The sequence below is a fragment of the Vicia villosa genome, linkage group LG6, assembly GCF_029867415.1.
Source record: "Vicia villosa cultivar HV-30 ecotype Madison, WI linkage group LG6, Vvil1.0, whole genome shotgun sequence".
NCBI lineage: Eukaryota > Viridiplantae > Streptophyta > Magnoliopsida > Fabales > Fabaceae > Vicia > Vicia villosa.
Window position 1 is genome coordinate 145,506,487 of NC_081185.1, and position 20,266 is coordinate 145,526,752.

Genomic DNA, 20,266 nt, shown 5'->3' on the forward strand with positions numbered 1-20,266 from the left:
TTAGAAATAGAATCCCTACAGGCTAGGGAGTGTGTGGATGTAAGCACGTGGTGACCGTTCAAGACAGTCACTGAATCGCATGGCCATCGAGAGGCTAATTGATGTGCGTAAACGAAGATGTCCTTCGAGGGAAGGACACGTATTTGTAAGTATACAGAGATATGAAAAGAAAATCCCTACAGGCTAGGGGTGCATAAATGCAGGCGCGGGGCGACTGTTCATGACAGTCACTAAGTCTCATGGCTATCGAGAAGCCAATCAACGCGCGTAAATGGAGGTATCCTTCGTGGGAAGGACATGGTCTTAGAAATGGGGTCCCTACAGATCGGGGAACATGTAGGAACACCTGCAAAAATAAAATTGCAAGACATCCGCAGTATATAAATTGCATATATAATAAGCACGTAAGCACATAAGCCCTAGGTTCATAGGTTCGACGTAACGGCTTAGGGTGCCTACCCTTCCCATTGGTATGTTCTAGAAGGTCTCATGGGGTCGTTCGTAGCTGCCGAGACTTTTTGTCTCTTTGGATTTTAGAACAACTCATTTTATCCATGAGGTTCGAATTTTAGGGGTAGGTTCCCAGAGAGATCAGCCAAATACCAAGTCCAGCCCTCAACAAGGTCAAGCCTCGTATCAGACATTTCCGGATATTCAACCCACTTTGAGTGGAATTATAATAAGACTCGTAGGCGATGTATTTCCCCTCTGGTCTTAAATATAATTCTCACGCTTAGGTTTGACAACAATTATATATCCCACAAATGCGATAAAATAACACATATTCAAATAAATAAACATTTAATTGAATTGCGGTAAAAAATGAATTGCAGTGAATAAATAAGATTGCAAATAAATAAATAAATAAAATTTAATTATTTAAAAGAACCTGATCTCCCAAATCTGCCATTTGTAGCTCCAAAATGCAGTACAACAATAAATATTAACGTAGACAAATATCGTTGTAAATAAATGATTGTAAATGGAAATTGCATATAAAAAATTAAATATTTTAAAAAATGAAAACCTAAATCCTACTTCAAACCCTAAAAATGGAAAATTAGCCAAACCCTAAAAATTTCGCCAAAACCTACACCATTGACTAAAACTTAAACCCTGCCAAGCCTTAGGAGCATAATAATTCACCATTAGTGAGGTCCCCAGCAGAGTCGCCAGCTGTAGCAACCTGCCTAAAATTTCAAAGGTTTAGAGTCGCCACCTATTCTGAAGGGCGAATGGGAAACCCTACGCAGTTATGAGAATTCCGGGTAAGTTATTATAATCAGGTTGAGGGAAGGTATTAGGCACCCTCAACCCTTTCCTAAAGGATAACATTTCAAAGATAAGGTTTTATGGCAGTAATTATGAGATTTATAGCTAATGAAGTGAAAAGGGTAAAAAATTAAGATTTAAAACTGAATTGAGATTTTTAGGGGGGAGACTCGCCTTGTTACCAAGTGCCTACGTATCTCCTTATGGAGAATCAGAGTCAACATAGTTCGGGCACAGGATTGTACGCCTTAGAATTAGAATTTGATTATAAAGTGTATCCGAAGTTGTTTTGAAGTTGTTTTGAAATGCGAAGTTCGAAGGTATTTTGAATTACCTTATCGCAGTTGTGAACATCGCAATGTTTGAAAGGATGTAAATCCGTAGTATCGTGGTTTAGTGTATTTTGAAGGTTTGGGCGTACAACCCTGATTTGATGTGTCACTGTTAGATGCGGTGATCAATAGATTTGATCAGTATAGCTAACATATTAATGGGCATTGCTGGTTACTCAGATCGATAGATTGATCGTCGCGGGCAGCAAATTAAATGTGTTTTAAATTCATATAGTTTTTATCTCTTGTCTAATACGACTAATAGATTTAGTCGGGTCAAGAAGAGAATTAATTAAGGGTTAATGTTTTATTGTTTTTGTCTCTCGTCTAATGCGACTAATAGATTTAGTCGGGTCGAGGAGGAAATTAATTTAGAATTAATAGAATTATAAATTAATTAAAAGAGTATTTCTCGTCTAATACGACTAATAGATTTAGTCGGTTTGAGGAGAAAATTAATGTTAAAGTTTTCGCCAAATGGGCAATGGGATTAAGCAAACCCTAATGTATTAGTTACACACTCCTAGGGTTTTTTATGGTTTTTATTGTTAATTACAATTAATTGAATCAATTAAGTCGAATAATCGACATAATCGAATAATCGGGAGAACAAATCCTAAAACTAATCCAAATATAATTATATTAATCTTAATTAAAATAAATAAATTAAGTCAAATATAATTAATTATTGAGTTCTAAATACTTGAATAATAAACTAAATAAATATATTAAAAAAAAACTGGTCTTTAATCACATGTGGTGAGCTGTTGGAGGTGCATGGTATGCATTCAGTTTTATAGCCATCGGATTTTGTATTAGTGAGGATCGGATGGTGATTACAGCAGATGCACACCATAAGCTTGTAGATAGAGGTGCATGGGATCTGTAGAATGCCAAATAATAAAAATAGATCATGCAGCCTGGGAATCGATCCCAGGACCTCCCACTTGCCAAGGGCGCCTTATACCATCCAGGCCGCAATAGTTAATTCGGTAAAAAAAAACTAAGGATGAGTGAATAAAACTTGTTGTGAAATAGAATGGATGGTAAAGTTTTAGAAAATAAATGTGTGGGTGATGTTGTTTGAAAAAGGATTTCTATACATGTGTATATATACCAAGGCTAAAAGTAAAACTATAAGTTAGTGTAGTATGCAATTTTGTGCTAAGGTATTATGAAAACATTTACAGAGTGAGAATATGTGAATTGTGAGTTAAGTGTATGTACGTGAAGGAATGTTAGAGAACCAGCCTCCCCTAATTTGTTAAAGCTTGTCTTATTTATATTAGTTACATTAGGTTTTTTTTCTATACCTTATGGGCCCAATGCCCAACTAACCTAATAACCTAATAATCCTAATAATCTAATAAAAATAATAAATCCTAATAAAGATATAAATTCTATTATTAGTAATATTACAATAATACTACTATAAAAATCCTAATAATACAATTAATCTTAATAATAGTTAACAACAATAATATTAATTAATAAAATGTTAGTTAACAAAATTGCAATAGATAATAATATTTAAATGAAATACTACTAATAATTAACAACAATTAATTAGTAAAAATAAGAATATTAATACTAACAATTAGTAATAATAAAATTAATAATACTAATCAAGACAAAATGTTAGTAAAACAATAATATCTAAAGAAAAGATAGAACTCTTGTAATTATTGGGCCCACGATTTGGATCCCAAAACACCTGTTAATTGCACCCCATTTTGTCTCAGGATATTTTATAAGAGAGCGGGTTTGACAATAGGAATGTCAAACCCCATGACTCTTAATTTTGACCCTTGATGAATTAAAAGATGTAGATTTGATCGGGCAAATTTTGAGGTATGACACTTATAAAAAGAAGATTGTATTAAACGATATAATATAAATTATAAGGGAGTTAAGTACTTATTTAATTGAAGTTTCATTCAATGTTATTATATTCTTTATTTAGTACAACTTAATTGATATGATACAAATTGATTATTTTATTTAGATTAATATATTCTTTAAAAATAAAAACTATATGAAAAAACCTATAGTTTTGTAAAAACCAATAAATATTTATATTTTTATCTTTGTTAGAAAAACTGTTTTATGCAACTTTCCAAAATAATTATTTGTTAATTATTGATTTTATTTATTGAAGTTTTTTTTGAAGTACGATCTCTTTTGACTTTTTATATCAAAATAATATAGGTTAGACGAAATTCTAGAATGTTTTGATATTTCTTCTATCACTAACAAATTTTGTTTTTTAGTTAATTAACAATAAAATAATATGAAAATATTTCTAACTCATAGAAATACACACTTCAATTCAATGTATGATACAATAGGGTGATCTACTAACTACATATGGAAAATATATTAACTAGACATACACCTCTGAGATATACTGATATGTTTTATTTAAATATTATTGACAATTATAATAATTTAAAATATATTGATATGGATAATTTTATTATTATTATTGGGTCTCTAATTTAAAATATAAGTGAGTCTTTTTTTATATATTTTATAGTATTATTTAATTATTTTAAATAAAAATTATAAAATTAATAAATAAGTAAAATAAATTATTTATAAATAATATCAAATTAATAATTAAAATAAAAATTAAATAGAGTTGTAAAATTGAAATAAAAGAAAAATAATTCATAACTAAGAATCAAAATTTGAGTGCGAGAAATTACAAATTACAAATTATTTATATTTCTTAAATATGAGAATAAAAACTTAAAATTTGAAATTCATTATCATATAGTGAAGTGGATATATTAATTTTTAAACAATGAAAACATAAATATTTGATATAATATGTTAGTGGATAATGTCATGATAGTTGGCATGTAATTAGAATTGCATTAAAAAACTGATTTTTATTATTGTGTTAATGACTTAGTGATTATAGATTAATAATGAGTATATGAGAAATTTTAATTTAGTTCTCCTTCCGTCTTACAATAGATATTTTCTTTGAGATTTACACACTTTTTAAGATAATAATTAATTATGTTAAATTTAATAATAAAATAAATGTCATTTACTAAAATATCCTTATTAATAATAGGCAGTGGAGTAATTAAATGAATAAAAACACAATAAATAATACTACCTCCGTTCCTTTTTATAAGAGACTAGTCATTTTTTAGGTTCATTGAATAACCAATGTATTTGGTCTCTTTATAGACTAGATACATTGATTATTCAATGAATCTAAAAAGTGAATTTTCTCTTATAAAAAGAAACAGAGGTAGTAGTAAGTTAATGGAAAAAATTAATAAATATAACATTAGTATTCTAAATGGACAAATAATAATAAGAAAAATGACATCTATTGTGAGACGGAGTGAGGAGGAAATTTAGTAGGAAGTAAGTTAAATGAAAAGAAAAAACTAACTACATAATAAAAAACAAACAATAAAAAAATAGTTGAATATATAAATTGATAAATAAATAAAATAAAAAATATTTGCATGGTAGAGGTAGCTACAAAAACAAATAAATATTTTTTAATAATATCAAATAATTTATAAAATAAAAAGATACACAATATAATTATAAAATATATTAATTTTACATAGAATTAAATAAAACACCATAAGATAAAAATTTTTAAATTTTTTTCATAAAAAAAGTCAATCAATTATTTTAAAAATTATATTATAACAATAAAATATACATAAATGTGTTTTCAATTGGTAAATTTTAGGGAAAAAATATTGAGATAAGATATGATTGCATAAATGTGTTTTCAAGTGATAAAAAAAGTTATAGTGGATGAAGATATATTTTCAAGATGATGTTATCAATAAAATGGTTGTAAGATGAATAGAAAATTTGATAAGTATTGGTGATAATATTAAGATACTTTGTACTTTTACATAGACGCTTTTGTGGTATTCATATATATATTTACGGATAAATATTTTAAACATCACTTACGTACGACTCTCTACTTATATTATGTTCCATTTATCCATTACATTTTTTTATAAAATTAAAACTATAACATTGAAATACGAGCCGGGATGTCCCATTGGGTCGCATGGACTTTTGTGAAATGGGTCGAACTCATTTTATGTAACCCATTAAACAATCATGCCGGGTCGAGCTAGCCCATTTAAAGTTATTGGCCCACCAGGTCGAAGCAGGCTGGACTGAACCGACCCATTTAACATTTCTACACACATCAAAAATAAATTTCATATAAAAATATAAACAAATTATCATCATATAAATAGACCACACAAAATATATAAATATTGTTGCATACAAATTTGAGTTCTCAAATCCTCAAAATCAACATTTATTATAATATTAATGTTTTACATTAATAATTGCCATTCCAAGGATAACAATGAGGTTGAGTTTGGTATATAATATTAGTCACACATGGACCAGATTCTTTAATAGACCAGTTGAAATAATCACCTCCATGCATATCTCTTGATTGTTGGTATATAGCAAACTTATATAGCTCTTTATTCCATTGAAATGAACAATCGAATATTGTTCCTCCTAAAAAGTTAGGATTAAATTGGAAACTAAAATTTTGATTAGGATGAAGAAGATGCACACCTAGATCATCATCACTAGATTTACAATGGATAGTTAAGTCCAAATTATTTTCTAAAGAGTTTGAAATTTTCACATTCACTTTTCCTAAAATATTATTTATTGATAGAACCGCCAACACATATAACAATAGAATCTTTTTGATTACCAGAGACATCACTCTTTTTACTAATTTTTCTGTTTAAAAGTGATTACCTTTTGTCACATGAAACAAATATTTATAGGAGATTTTCAGAAAATAAACAAAAAATCAAACATTAAATAAATCAAAACAATTCCAAAGAAAGAAAAAAGATATAAAAATAAAATTAAAAATAAAAATCTAAAGATATTAATTAATAATCTTTATTTTAGTTTTAATAAGAGAATTGATGTCACATATAATATTTATTTTTCTTCATATAAGAGATAGCTTATTTTTTAGATTCGTCGAGTAATTAATGTATTTGGTCAGTTTATAGACTAGATACGTCAATAATTTAATGAACTTTAAAAAAAAATTGTTTCTTATAAAAAGGAGAATGTATTAAACGATATAATTGTAATATCCTAATTTTATTTCAAGAGATTTACCAATAGGAGATTGCATTTAGTTGTGATATAACTAAGTGGCATCATGGTAAATAGAATCCAGTTGGAGGTTGTTTTGGTCATTTCATCCAATAACTAAGGCTTAAGGGAGTGTTTGGCTAGAGACTCATTTCATTTTTGTGAACCAAAAGAGAATTTGGGGAGTAGAAGAAGAAAACGTGAAACAAGGAGAGAGGAAGAAGAGAACCCATCCCCAACTTCATCATCAACCTTGCATGCTCCTTTGATTCAGCAATATCCTTCATCTATTCCTGATTTTTCGCAGCTTCTCCTTCAGCTTAGTCAGGTGAGTCTCATAGTTAGAGACTTTGGGGAACTTTTGGGGTTTATGTCAATATGATGGATTATGGGATTGAGAGTATCTGTTCTATAATCCATATTCATGCATGTTTAAGACTTTATTTTGGTAGTAATTCGTGTATGTACCATTAGCATATCTTATTATATGATCAAGCTTGGTTGCATGTAGAATTTTGGGGTTTGGGAACCCCAAATGCGTTTTTTGCGTTTGCTGATTTTGCAGAGTTCGCTGCAGCGAACTTTCATTCGCTGTAGCGAATGATTCGCTGTAGCGAACTGTGTAGCGAATAAACCTGGGAGTTAAATTTATTTATTCGCTGTAGCGAACTTTCCTTCGCTGTAGCGAATCGGGGCTTCGCTGGGAGTTCGCTGTAGCGAACTAGCCTGGATTTTAGAAAGTTAGCTTCTGTTTGAGTTCGCTGTAGCGAACAGAAGTTCGCTGTAGCGAACTAGTCTGATGCAGAATTGAGATTTCTCCCATTTGAGTGCAGTTTCGTTTCGTATCGGGAATCGAAGGCCTCTTATGACTTGTATGATATTCTGATATGTGTTTTAATTATATAAGACCATGATATGACTGAAATCCCTTGGATATGCTTGTATGTTGTGATTTCAAAATTATGTGGATTATATTGTGGCATTATTATTATCGATTTCGTTGTTCTGGTTGAACATTCGAATGTGATTGCCTGTGTGATGGCTTGTACCGTGCTGTGTGATCTCGGTGATGTGTGTATGCTTGAATCGGAGTAAGCTTAAGCTACTAGGTGATAAGTCCTGTTTATGGACTTAGTTCCATCATTACCGTTGCGATGTGCTTGTGAGGGCCTACGGGGCGTATCCTACTCGACGTTAACTCATCCGCGTTCTCGGTATGTTTTACACACCTGAGCTACCATTGCGATATGCTTGTGAGGGCCTACGAGGCGTATCCCACTCGACGTTAACATATCGGCGTGCTTGGTATGGTGGAGAAGTAATGCCATGTAGGTAATATTACTTCCGATTCACCTCTAGTGATGCCACGTAGGCAAGATCACTAGGCTTTCGCCCGGTGGGCTCGTATTGTCAAGATGGCGTATTTGCACTCGACGTTAACTCTTCGGCGTATGGACAATGATGGGGTCGGACGCCACTTAGGCAATGTCACGGCTGTAACTCATCTCGGATGGATTCCATTTAGGAGGAGTATCCGATCAGTCTTGCGATGTGCTTGTGCAAGTCTCTTGATGCGATGTACAGGTGTAACTCACCGAGGGTGTGGTTTGGCAGCCTAGGTAGATAGGCAGATTCTACTCCTGGATTCCTCGTACATGGGTACGGGTCTGCATACTTGTTTGTGATGGCGTTGAGCCTGTTGTTGTTGATGCCTCTTTGGATAGTTATGGGGCTTCCACTGATGGTATACCCTTGTTTGTACTTGTACCTAGCCGTGAGGTAACCCGGATTCTCGGCGGATCCGTTGATTGCATGTTCCCTGTAGAACTGAGTGAACCCGTAAGATAGGGAGACTCACTGAGATTTAGTAATCTCACCCCATTCCAATTATTTATTTTTTTCAGGTGGTTCGAGGCAGGATCGTGGAAAGGGTAAGATGGCTTAGCTTTGGGATGGTGTTTCTTGGCGATACTCTCTTTTTTAGTTATGATCTTTTGTACTATTATCTTTTGCTTCCTGGATATGTATTTGTACTTGTTGGGAACCTATGTATTTGGCCATGACAGTTTGGGATTTTGTACTTGTACTTATACATTATCTATTCCGCTGCTTATGTTATATGATTTTCGAGTACCATTTTAATGCCATATACGTATATCCTAGGCAATGTATGTATGGGGTGTTACAGTTGGTATCAGAGCAGGTCGAACCTCGGCTTTGCCACGAAACATCATAAGTCAACATAATTCTGCCTCATATGTGTAGTGTCGGCATGATTCCTTATGTCTTACTTGTGGCATTAAGCCTGATCAACTTGATTCCGTGTTTAGGACAAATAGGAAGATGGCTGATCGACGCAGAGGTCCCAGAAGGCCCAGGACGAGGAATATGGAGACTGAGCCTGAAACTGAGAACGCAGGTGTGCCTTGGGTGCAGATAATGCAACAGATGCAGCAGCAGAATCAAATGATGATGCAAATGATGCAAGGCATGCAAGGGAAACAACCAACCGCTCCTGCTCCTACTCCTCAGGCTGCCGCAGGGCCTGACTTTCGTGCCTTCTTTTGGATGGATCCGCCAGAGTTCCTGGGTGGCTTGGATCCGATGATTGCTCATGATTGGTTGTATGGCATGGAGATGATATTTCAGGCCATTCAGTGCACAGAGGAAGAGAAAGTGATCTTTGCTGCTCAGAAGATGAAAGGGCCGGCAGGTAGATGGTGGAATACAGAATCCACGTATTTCACTAATCAAGGAATCCCAAAGGATTGGCAACATTTCAAGACATCTTTCTTGGAGAAGTACTACCCCAACAGTGTGCGTGCTTTGAAGGAGCGTGAGTTTCAGTCCTTCAAACAAGGCAACATGTCGGTGTCTGAATATGCTGAGAAGTTTGAGGACATGGCTGCCTATTCTAGACAAGCCGCTTATGCTCCAGATGAATTATGGAAGATTGACCAGTTTCTTATGGGGCTGAATGCTGATATTGTGCACAGTGTGTCTCAGAGGGAGTTTACCACTTATGCTGAGTGTTTGAGGCAATGCTATGTTGCTGAGAACACATTGAAGAGAGTCCAAGATGAAAGAGAACAGAATAAGCCGGTTCGTAGGGAACAAGGAAGGTCGGGACAGCATTTGAAACCCCGTAATTCTTTAGCTATGAAGAAATAGGTTTATGGAGATTGCTCTACTCAGCCTCCCCGATGTGGTAGATGCAAGGCAAACCACTTTGGGAGTTGCAAGCCAGATCTTGTGAAATGTTACAAGTGCAATCAGTTAGGACATTTTGCAAGGGAATGTACAGCCCTAGATGTTCCTGAAAAGACTAAAGGTCGTGTTTACACCTTGGATGCTAGGAAGGCTCAAGGAAACACCAATCTTGATGCTGGTACGTGTTATGTCAATAATCAACCCTTGTTTGTGTTAGTTGATTGTGGAGCAACACATTCTTTCGTTTCTTATCATTGTGTGCGAAGGCTTGGTTTTGAGATGAGTCTTCTTCCTAATCCTATGATTGTCTCGTCGGCTACTGATGATGTAGTAGAAGCTCGAGACATTTGCATGGAGTGTTCTATTACCTTCAATGGCCGTAGGTTCTTGATTGACCTCATTTGTCTACCGCTTAAGAAAATCGATGTAGTACTGGGAATGGACTGGTTGTCAGCTAACTCGGTGTACATCGGTTGTAAAGAGAAGGCTATCTTCATCCCTGCTGAGGAGACTACACCAACCAATGCCATTGAACATCTTCTTAAAGGTACGGTTAACATGATCAATTACCTTTTTGCTCAAGAGAAGTCTTTCCTTTTGGTTCTTACGTCGGACTCCAAGGACAAGAAGAGTGTATCGGAGATTCCAGTTGTGTGTGAATTTTCCGATGTATTTCATGAGGATGTTACTTCTCTTCCGCCGGAAAGGGAAGTTGAATTCTCTATTGATCTCGTTCCGGGTACCGCTCCAGTTTCGATTGCCCCTTATCGAATGTCTCCTGTAGATCTAAGGGAGTTGAAGAGTCAGCTAGAAGAGTTGTTGGAAAAACACTTCATTCGTCCTAGAGTTTCTCCATGGGGAGCCCCAGTATTATTAGTAAAGAAGAAGGACGATAGCATGCGTTTGTGCATCGACTATCGTCAGCTGAACAAGGTAACCATAAAAACAAGTATCCTCTACCGCGGATTGATGACCTCCTAGATCAATTGAAAGGAGCCTGTGTGTTCTCGAAGATTGATCTTAGGTCGGGATATCATCAGATTCGGGTTAAGAGTTCGGACGTTTCGAAAACTGCTTTTAGAATGAGATACGGTCATTACGAGTTTTTGGTTATGCCATTCCGAGTGACCAATGCTCCTGCTATCTTTATGGATTACATGAACCGAGTGTTTCAACCGTATTTGGACCGGTTCGTGATAATCTTCATAGACGACATCTTGATCTACTCTCAGACTATCGAAGAGCACATGGAGCATTTGAGGATTGTGTTGTCGGTTCTTAGAGAAAAGCAGTTGTTTGCGAAGTTTAGCAAATGTGAGTTCTGGATGTCTGAAGTCAAATTTCTTGGACATGTCATATCTGGAGGCGGCGTAGCTGTAGACCCTTCGAAGGTAGAAGCAGTGATAAATTGGGAACGACCCAAGAATGTGACTGAAGTCCGTAGTTTCCTAGGCTTGGCAGGTTACTATTGGAGGTTCATTATGGGCTTTTCCAAGTTGGCGTTACCTTTGACCAGGCTTACAAGGAAGGAGGTTTCGTTTAGTTGGAATTCAGAATGTGAGAAGAGTTTTCAGGAACTTAAAGAGAAATTAACTACAGCTCAAGTGTTGGTGATCCCAGATCCAAACCGATCTTATGAAGTGTTCTGTGATGCTTCTAAGAAAGGTTTAGGTGGAGTGTTGATGCAAGATGGATAAGTCGTAGCTTATGCATCAAGACAGTTGAGATCGCATGAAGAGAATTATCCTACGCATGACCTTGAACTTGCTGCAATAGTGTTCGCACTCAAGGTGTGGCGGCATTATTTGTATGGAGTTCACTTTGAGATGTTTAGTGATCACAAGAGTTTGAAGTATCTCTTTGATCAGAAGGAACTCAACATGCGTCATAGGAGATGGATGGAGTACTTGAAGGACTTTGACTTTGATTTGACGTACCATCCCGGTAAAGCTAATAAGGTAGCGGATGCCTTGAGTAGAAAGGAGATTAAAGTTGCAGAGCTGATGATGTTAGAGTTTGGCCTTATGGAGAAGTTTAGAAATTTGGATTTGCAATTTGAGTGGGCACCAACGTGTGTGTTGATAAGTAACTTGTGTATTGAGAATGAGTTGCGGGAAAGGATCCGTCAAGCACAGTGGAATGATGTGGAATTGCAAGCTAAAGAAAACCTTCCAGATTTTGTTCGTACATCTGATGGACTCATTCTTTTTGGACGGAGGATGTGTGTGCCAAATGACGCAGAGTTAAAGAGATTAATCTTGGACGAGGCTCACAAAAGCAGATTTACCATTCATCCCGGATCAACCAAGATGTATCAAGACTTGAAAGGGAATTTTTGGTGGCCTGGTATGAAGAGAGAGGTGGCTAGCTATGTAGAGCAGTGTGGGATATGTCAACAAGTGAAGATAGAACACCAAAGACCCGGTGGTATGTTGCAACCATTGGATATTCCTGTTTGGAAATGGGACAGTATATCCATGGACTTCATTGTGGGACTACCACGGGTATTAGGTGGGCATGACTCGATATGGGTGATAGTGGACCGTTTGACCAAGTCCGCGCATTTCTTACCAGTTAAGACAACTCACAAGGTTTCTCACCTTGCGAGGCTTTTTATGGTGGAGATTGTGAGATTGCACGATGTACCTTCTAGCATTGTGTCGGATAGAGATCCAAAGTTCACTTCTCGATTTTGGAAAGCTTTTCATCAAGATATGGGTACAAATCTGAATTTGAGCACTTCTAACCACCCTCAGACAGATGGACAGACAGAAAGGACCATTCAGACCATTGAGGATATGCTGAGGGCATGTGTCTTGGAAATTGGTGGAAGTTGGAAGGATAACTTACCTTTGATAGAATTCGCGTATAACAACAGTTATCATGCGAGTATCGGTATGGCTCCATACGAAGCCTTGTATGGGAGGAAGTGTCGATCACCGTTGTGTTGGTCTGAAGTTGGTGAGAAGGGAATTCTTGGACCGGAGATAATTCAAGAAACCACGGAGAAGGTTAAGATGATCCGAGATAAGATGAAACAAGCTCAAGATCGACAGAAGAGTTATGCGGACAAACGAAGGAGACCATTGGAGTTTGATGTAGGAGATCATGTGTTCTTGAAGGTGACTCCGAGGTTGAGGTTGAAAGTACCATTTAAGACGCGCAAGCTTAGCCCGAGATACGTGGGACCGTACCAGATCATGAGACGGATAGGTGAAGTCGCATACCAGTTAGCGTTGCCCCCTTCACTATCCGGGCTGCATGACGTATTCCATGTGTCTCAGTTGCGAAAGTTTGTGCCGGATTTGTTTCATCCTATCCTACCAGATACGATTGAAGTGGAACTAGATCTTTCATTCCAACCGAACCCGTGTCATATTCTGGAGTATGCTAGTAAGTCTTTGAGAAGCAAGGAGATACCTCTTGTCAAGGTGTTTGGGAAGAGTCGCGTCCTGACGAAGCTACATGGGAACTCGAATCAGAGATGCGGGAGTTGTATCCTCACCTATTCTGGTAAGTTTTCGAATTCGAGGACAAATTCTATTTAAGGGGGGAGAATGTAATATCCTAATTTTATTTCAAGAGATTTACCAATAGGAGATTGCATTTAGTTGTGATATAACTAAGTGGCATCATGGTAAATAGAATCTAGTTGGAGGTTGTTTTGGTCATTTCATCCAATAACTAAGGCTTAAGGGAGTGTTTGGCTAGAGACTCATTCCAATTTTGTGAACCAAACCAGAATTTGGGGAGTAGAAGAAGAAAACATGAAACAAGGAGAGAGGAAGAAGAGAACCCATCCCCAACTTCATCATCAACCTTGCATGCTCCTTTGATTCAACAATATCCTTCATCTATTCCTGATTTTCGCAGCTTCTCCTTCAGCATAGTCAGGTGAGTCTCATAGTTAGAGACTTTGGGGAACTTTTGGGGTTTATGTCAATATGATGGATTATGGGATTGAGAGTATGTGTTCTATAATCCTTATTCATGCATGTTTAAGACTTTATTTTGGTAGTAATTCGTGTATGTACCATTAGCATATCTTATTATATGATCAAGCTTGGTTGCATGTAGAATTTTGGGGTTTGGGAACCCCAAATGCGTTTTCTGCGTTTGCTGATTTTGCAGAGTTCGCTGCAGCGAACTTTCATTTGCTGTAGCGAATGATTCACTGTAGCGAACTGTGTAGCGAATAAACCTGGGAGTTAAATTGATTTATTTGCTGTAGCGAACTTTCCTTCGCTGTAGCGAATCGGGGCTTCGCTGGGAGTTCGCTGTAGCGAAGTAGCCTGGATTTTAGAAAGTTAGCTTCTGTTTGAGTTCGCTGTAGTGAACTAGTCTGATGCAGAATTGAGATTTCTCCCATTTGAGTGCAGTTTCGTTTCGTATTGGGAATCGAAGGCCTCTTATGACTTGTATGACATTCTGATATGTGTTTTAATTATATAAGACCATGATATGACTGAAATCCCTTGGATATGCTTGTATGTTGTGATTTCAAAATTATGTGGATTATATTGTGGCATTATTATTATCGATTTCGTTGTTCTGGTTGAACATTCAAATGTGATTGCCTGTGTGATGGCTTGTACCGTGCTGTGTGATCTCGGTGATGTGTGTATGCTTGAATCGGAGTAAGCTTAAGCTACTAGGTGATAAGTCCTGTTTATGGACTTAGTTCCATCATTACCGTTGCGATGTGCTTGTGAGGGCCTACGGGGCGTATCCCACTTGACGTTAACTCATCCGCGTTCTCGGTATGTTTTACACACCTGAGCTACCATTGCGATATGCTTGTGAGGGCCTACGAGGCGTATCCCACTCGACGTTAACATATCGGCGTGCTTGGTATGGTGGAGAAGTAATGCCATGTAGGTAATATTACTTCCGATTCACCTCTAGTGATGCCACGTAGGCAAGATCACTAGGCTTTCGCCCGGTGGGCTCGTATTGTCAAGATGGCGTATTTGCACTCGACGTTAACTCATCGGCGTATGGACAATGATGGGGTCGGACGCCACTTAGGCAATGTCACGGCTGTAACTCATCTCGGATGGATTCCATTTAGGAGGAGTGTCCGATCAGTCTTACGATGTGCTTGTGCAAGTCTCTTGATGCAATGTACGGGTGTAACTCACCGAGGGTGTGGTTTGGCAGCCTAGGTAGATAGGCAGATTCTACTCCTGGATTCCTCGTACATGGGTACGGGTCTGCATACTTGTTTGTGATGGCGTTGAGCCTGTTGTTGTTGATGCCTCTTTGGATAGTTATGGGGCTTCCACTGATGGTATACCCTTGTTTGTACTTGTACCTAGCCGTGAGGTAACCCGGGTTCTCGGCGGATCCGTGGATTGCATGTTCCCTGTAGAACTGAGTGAACCCGTAAGATAAGGAGACTCACTGAGATTTAGTAATCTCACCCCATTCCAATTATTTTTTTTTAAGGTGGTTCGAGGCAGGATCGTGGAAAGGGTAAGATGGCTTAGCTTTGGGATGGTGTCTCTTGGCGATACTCTCTTTTGTAGTTATGATCTTTTGTACTATTATCTTTTGCTTCCTGGATATGTATTTGTACTTGTTGGGAACCTATGTATTTGGCCATGACAGTTTGGGCTTTTTGTACTTGTACTTATACATTATCTATTCCGCTGCTTATGTTATATGATTTTCGAATACCATTTTAATGCCATATACGTATATCCTAGGCAATGTATGTATTTGGTCAATTTATAGACTAGATACGTCAATAATTTAATGAACTTTAAAAAAAAATTGTTTCTTATAAAAAGGAGATTGTATTAAACGATATAATATAAATTATAAGGGAGTTAAGTACTTATTTAATTGAAGTTTCATTCAATGTTATTATATTCTTTATTTAGTACAATTTAATTGATATGATAGAAATTGATTATTTTATTTAGATTAATATATTCTTTAAAAATAAAAACTATATGAAAAAACCTATAGTTTTGTAAAAACCAATAAATATTTATATTTTTATCTTTGTTAGAAAAACTGTTGTATGCAACTTTCCAAAATAATTATTTGTTAATTATTGATTTTATTTATTGAAGTTTTTTTTGAAGTACGATCTCTTTTGACTTTTTATATCAAAATAATATAGGTTAGACGAAATTCTAGAATGTTTTGATATTTCTTCTATCACTAACAAATTATGTTTTTTAGTTAATTAACAATAAAATAATATGAAAATATTTCTAACTCATTGAAATACACACTTCAATTCAATGTATGATACAATAGGGTGATCTACTAACTACATATGGAAAATATATTAACTAGACATACACCTCTGAGATATACCGATATGTTTTATTTAAATATTATTGACAATTATAATAATTTAAAATATATTGATATGGATAATTTTATTATTATTATTGGGTCTCTAATTTAAAATATAAGTGAGTCTTTTTTTATATATTTTATAGTATTATTTAATTATTTTAAATAAAAATTATAAAATTAATAAATAAGTAAAATAAATTATTTATAAATAATATCAAATTAATAATTAAAATAAAAATTAAATAGAGTTGTGAAATTGAAATAAAAGAAAAATAATTCATAACTAAGAATCAAAATTTGAGTGCGAGAAATTACAAATTACAAATTATTTATATTTCTTAAATATGAGAATAAAAACTTAAAATTTGAAATTCATTATCATATAGTGAAGTGGATATATTAATTTTTAAACAATGAAAAAATAAATATTTGATATAATGTGTCAGTGGATAATGTCATGATAGTTGGCATGTAATTAGAATTGCATTAAAAAACTGATTTTTATTATTGTGTTAATGACTTAGTGATTATAGATTAATAATGAGTATATGAGAAATTTTAATTTAGTTCTCCTTCCGTCTTACAATAGATATTTTCTTTGAGATTTACACACTTTTTAAGATAATAATTAATTATGTTAAATTTAATAATAAAATAAATGTCATTTACTAAAATATCCTTATTAATAATAGGCAGTGGAGTAATTAAATGAATAAAAACACAATAAATAATACTACCTCCGTTCCTTTTTATAAGAGACTAGTCATTTTTTAGGTTCATTGAATAACCAATGTATTTGGTCTCTTTATAGACTAGATACATTGATTATTCAATGAATCTAAAAAGTGAATTTTCTCTTATAAAAAGAAACAGAGGTAGTAGTAAGTTAATGGAAAAAATTAATAAATATAACATTAGTATTCTAAATGGACAAATAATAATAAGAGAAATGACATCTATTGTGAGACGGAGTGAGGAGGAAATTTAGTAGGAAGTAAGTTAAATGAAAAGAAAAAACTAACTACATAATAAAAAACAAACAATAAAAAAATAGTTGAATATATAAATTGATAAATAAATAAAATAAACAATATTTGCATGGTAGTGGTAGCTACAAAAACAAATAAATATTTTTTAATAATATCAAATAATTTATAAAATAAAAAGATACACAATATAATTATAAAATATATTAATTTTGCGTAGGATTAAATAAAACACCATAAGATAAAAGTTTTTAAATTTTTTTCATAAAAAAAGTCAATCAATTATTTTAAAAATTATATTATAACAATAAAATATACATAAATGTGTTTTCAATTGGTAAATTTTAGGGAAAAAATATTGAGATAAGATATGATTGCATAAATGTGTTTTCAAGTGATAAAAAAAGTTATAGTGGATGAAGATATATTTTCAAGATGATGTTATCAATAAAATGGTTGTAAGATGAATAGAAAATTTGATAAGTATTGGTGATAATATTAAGATACTTTGTACTTTTACATAGACGCTTTTGTGGTATTCATATATATATTTACGGATAAATATTTTAAACATCACTTACGTACGACTCTCTACTTATATTATGTTCCATTTATCCATTACATTTTTTTATAAAATTAAAACTATAACATTGAAATACGAGCCGGGATGTCCCATTGGGTCGCATGGACTTTTGTGAAATGGGTCGGACTCATTTTATGTAACCCATTAAACAATCATGCCGGGTCGAGCTAGCCCATTTAAAGTTATTGGCCCACCAGGTCGAAGCAGGCTGGACTGAACCGACCCATTTAACATTTCTACACACATCAAAAATAAATTTCATATAAAAATATAAACAAATTATCATCATATAAATAGACCACACAAAATATATAAATATTGTTGCATACAAATTTGAGTTCTCAAATCCTCAAAATCAACATTTATTATAATATTAATGTTTTACATTAATAATTGCCATTCCAAGGATAACAATGAGGTTGAGTTTGGTATATAATATTAGACACACATGGACCAGATTCTTTAATAGACCAGTTGAAATAATCACCTCCATGCATATCTCTTGATTGTTGGTATATAGCAAACTTATATAGCTCTTTATTCCATTGAAATGAACAATCGAATATTGTTCCTCCTAAAAAGTTAGGATTAAATTGGAAACTAAAATTTTGATTAGGATGAAGAAGATGCACACCTAGATCATCATCACTAGATTTACAATGGATAGTTAAGTCCAAATTATTTTCTAAAGAGTTTGAAATTTTCACATTCACTTTTCCTAAAATATTATTTATTGATAGAACCGCCAACACATATAACAATAGAATCTTTTTGATTACCAGAGACATCACTCTTTTTACTAATTTTTCTGTTTAAAAGTGATTACCTTTTGTCACATGAAACAAATATTTATAGGAGATTTTCAGAAAATAAAACAAAAAAATCAAACATTAAATAAATCAAAACAATTCCAAAGAAAGAAAAAAGATATAAAAATAAAATTAAAAATAAAAATCTAAAGATATTAATTAATAATCTTTATTTTAGTTTTAATTAGAGAAATTGATGTCACATATAATATTTATTTTTCTTCATATAAGAGATAGCTTATTTTTTAGATTCGTCGAGTAATTAATGTATTTGGTCAGTTTATAGACTAGATACGTCAATAATTTAATGAACTTTAAAAAAAAATTGTTTCTTATAAAAAGGAGATTGTATTAAACGATATAATATAAATTATAAGGGAGTTAAGTACTTATTTAATTGAAGTTTCATTCAATGTTATTATATTCTTTATTTAGTACAATTTAATTGATATGATAGAAATTGATTATTTTATTTAGATTAATATATTCTTTAAAAATAAAAACTATATGAAAAAACCTATAGTTTTGTAAAAACCAATAAATATTTATATTTTTATCTTTGTTAGAAAAACTGTTTTATGCAACTTTCCAAAATAATTATTTGTTAATTATTGATTTTATTTATTGAAGTTTTTTTTGAAGTACGATCTCTTTTGACTTTTTATATCAAAATAATATAGGTTAGACGAAATTCTAGAATGTTTTGATATTTCTTCTATCACTAACAAATTTTGTTTTTTAGTTAATTAACAATAAAATAATATGAAAATATTTCTAACTCATAGAAATACACACTTCAATTCAATGTATGATACAATAGGGTGATCTACTAACTACATATGGAAAATATATTAACTAGACATACACCTCTGAGATATACCGATATGTTTTATTTAAATATTATTGACAATTATAATAATTTAAAATATATTGATATGGATAATTTTATTATTATTATTGGGACTCTAATTTAAAATATAAGTGAGTCTTTTTTTATATATTTTATAGTATTATTTAATTATTTTAAATAAAAATTATAAAATTAATAAATAAGTAAAATAAATTATTTATAAATAATATCAAATTAATAATTAAAATAAAAATTAAATAGAGTTGTGAAATTGAAATAAAAGAAAAATAATTCATAACTAAGAATCAAAATTTGAGTGCGAGAAATTACAAATTACAAATTATTTATATTTCTTAAATATGAGAATAAAAACTTAAAATTTGAAATTCATTATCATATAGTGAAGTGGATATATTAATTTTTAAACAATGAAAAAATAAATATTTGATATAATGTGTCAGTGGATAATGTCATGATAGTTGGCATGTAATTAGAATTGCATTAAAAAACTGATTTTTATTATTGTGTTAATGACTTAGTGATTATAGATTAATAATGAGTATATGAGAAATTTTAATTTAGTTCTCCTTCCGTCTTACAATAGATATTTTCTTTGAGATTTACACACTTTTTAAGATAATAATTAATTATGTTAAATTTAATAATAAAATAAATGTCATTTACTAAAATATCCTTATTAATAATAGGCAGTGGAGTAATTAAATGAATAAAAACACAATAAATAATACTACCTCCGTTCCTTTTTA

General features: G+C 33.1%; 1 protein-coding gene across 1 annotated transcript; it reads left to right on the top strand.

Annotated features, from left to right (window-relative positions):
• Positions 1 to 9,089: 9,089 nt before the first annotated feature.
• LOC131614907 (uncharacterized) lies at positions 9,090 to 11,653 on the top strand. The gene is made up of 3 exons (XM_058886442.1): positions 9,090 to 9,868; positions 9,959 to 10,889; positions 10,997 to 11,653. Exons 1-3 carry the CDS (start codon positions 9,090 to 9,092, stop codon positions 11,651 to 11,653), a joined length of 2,367 nt encoding a protein of 788 aa, XP_058742425.1.
• The last annotated feature ends 8,613 nt before the right edge of the window (positions 11,654 to 20,266 follow it).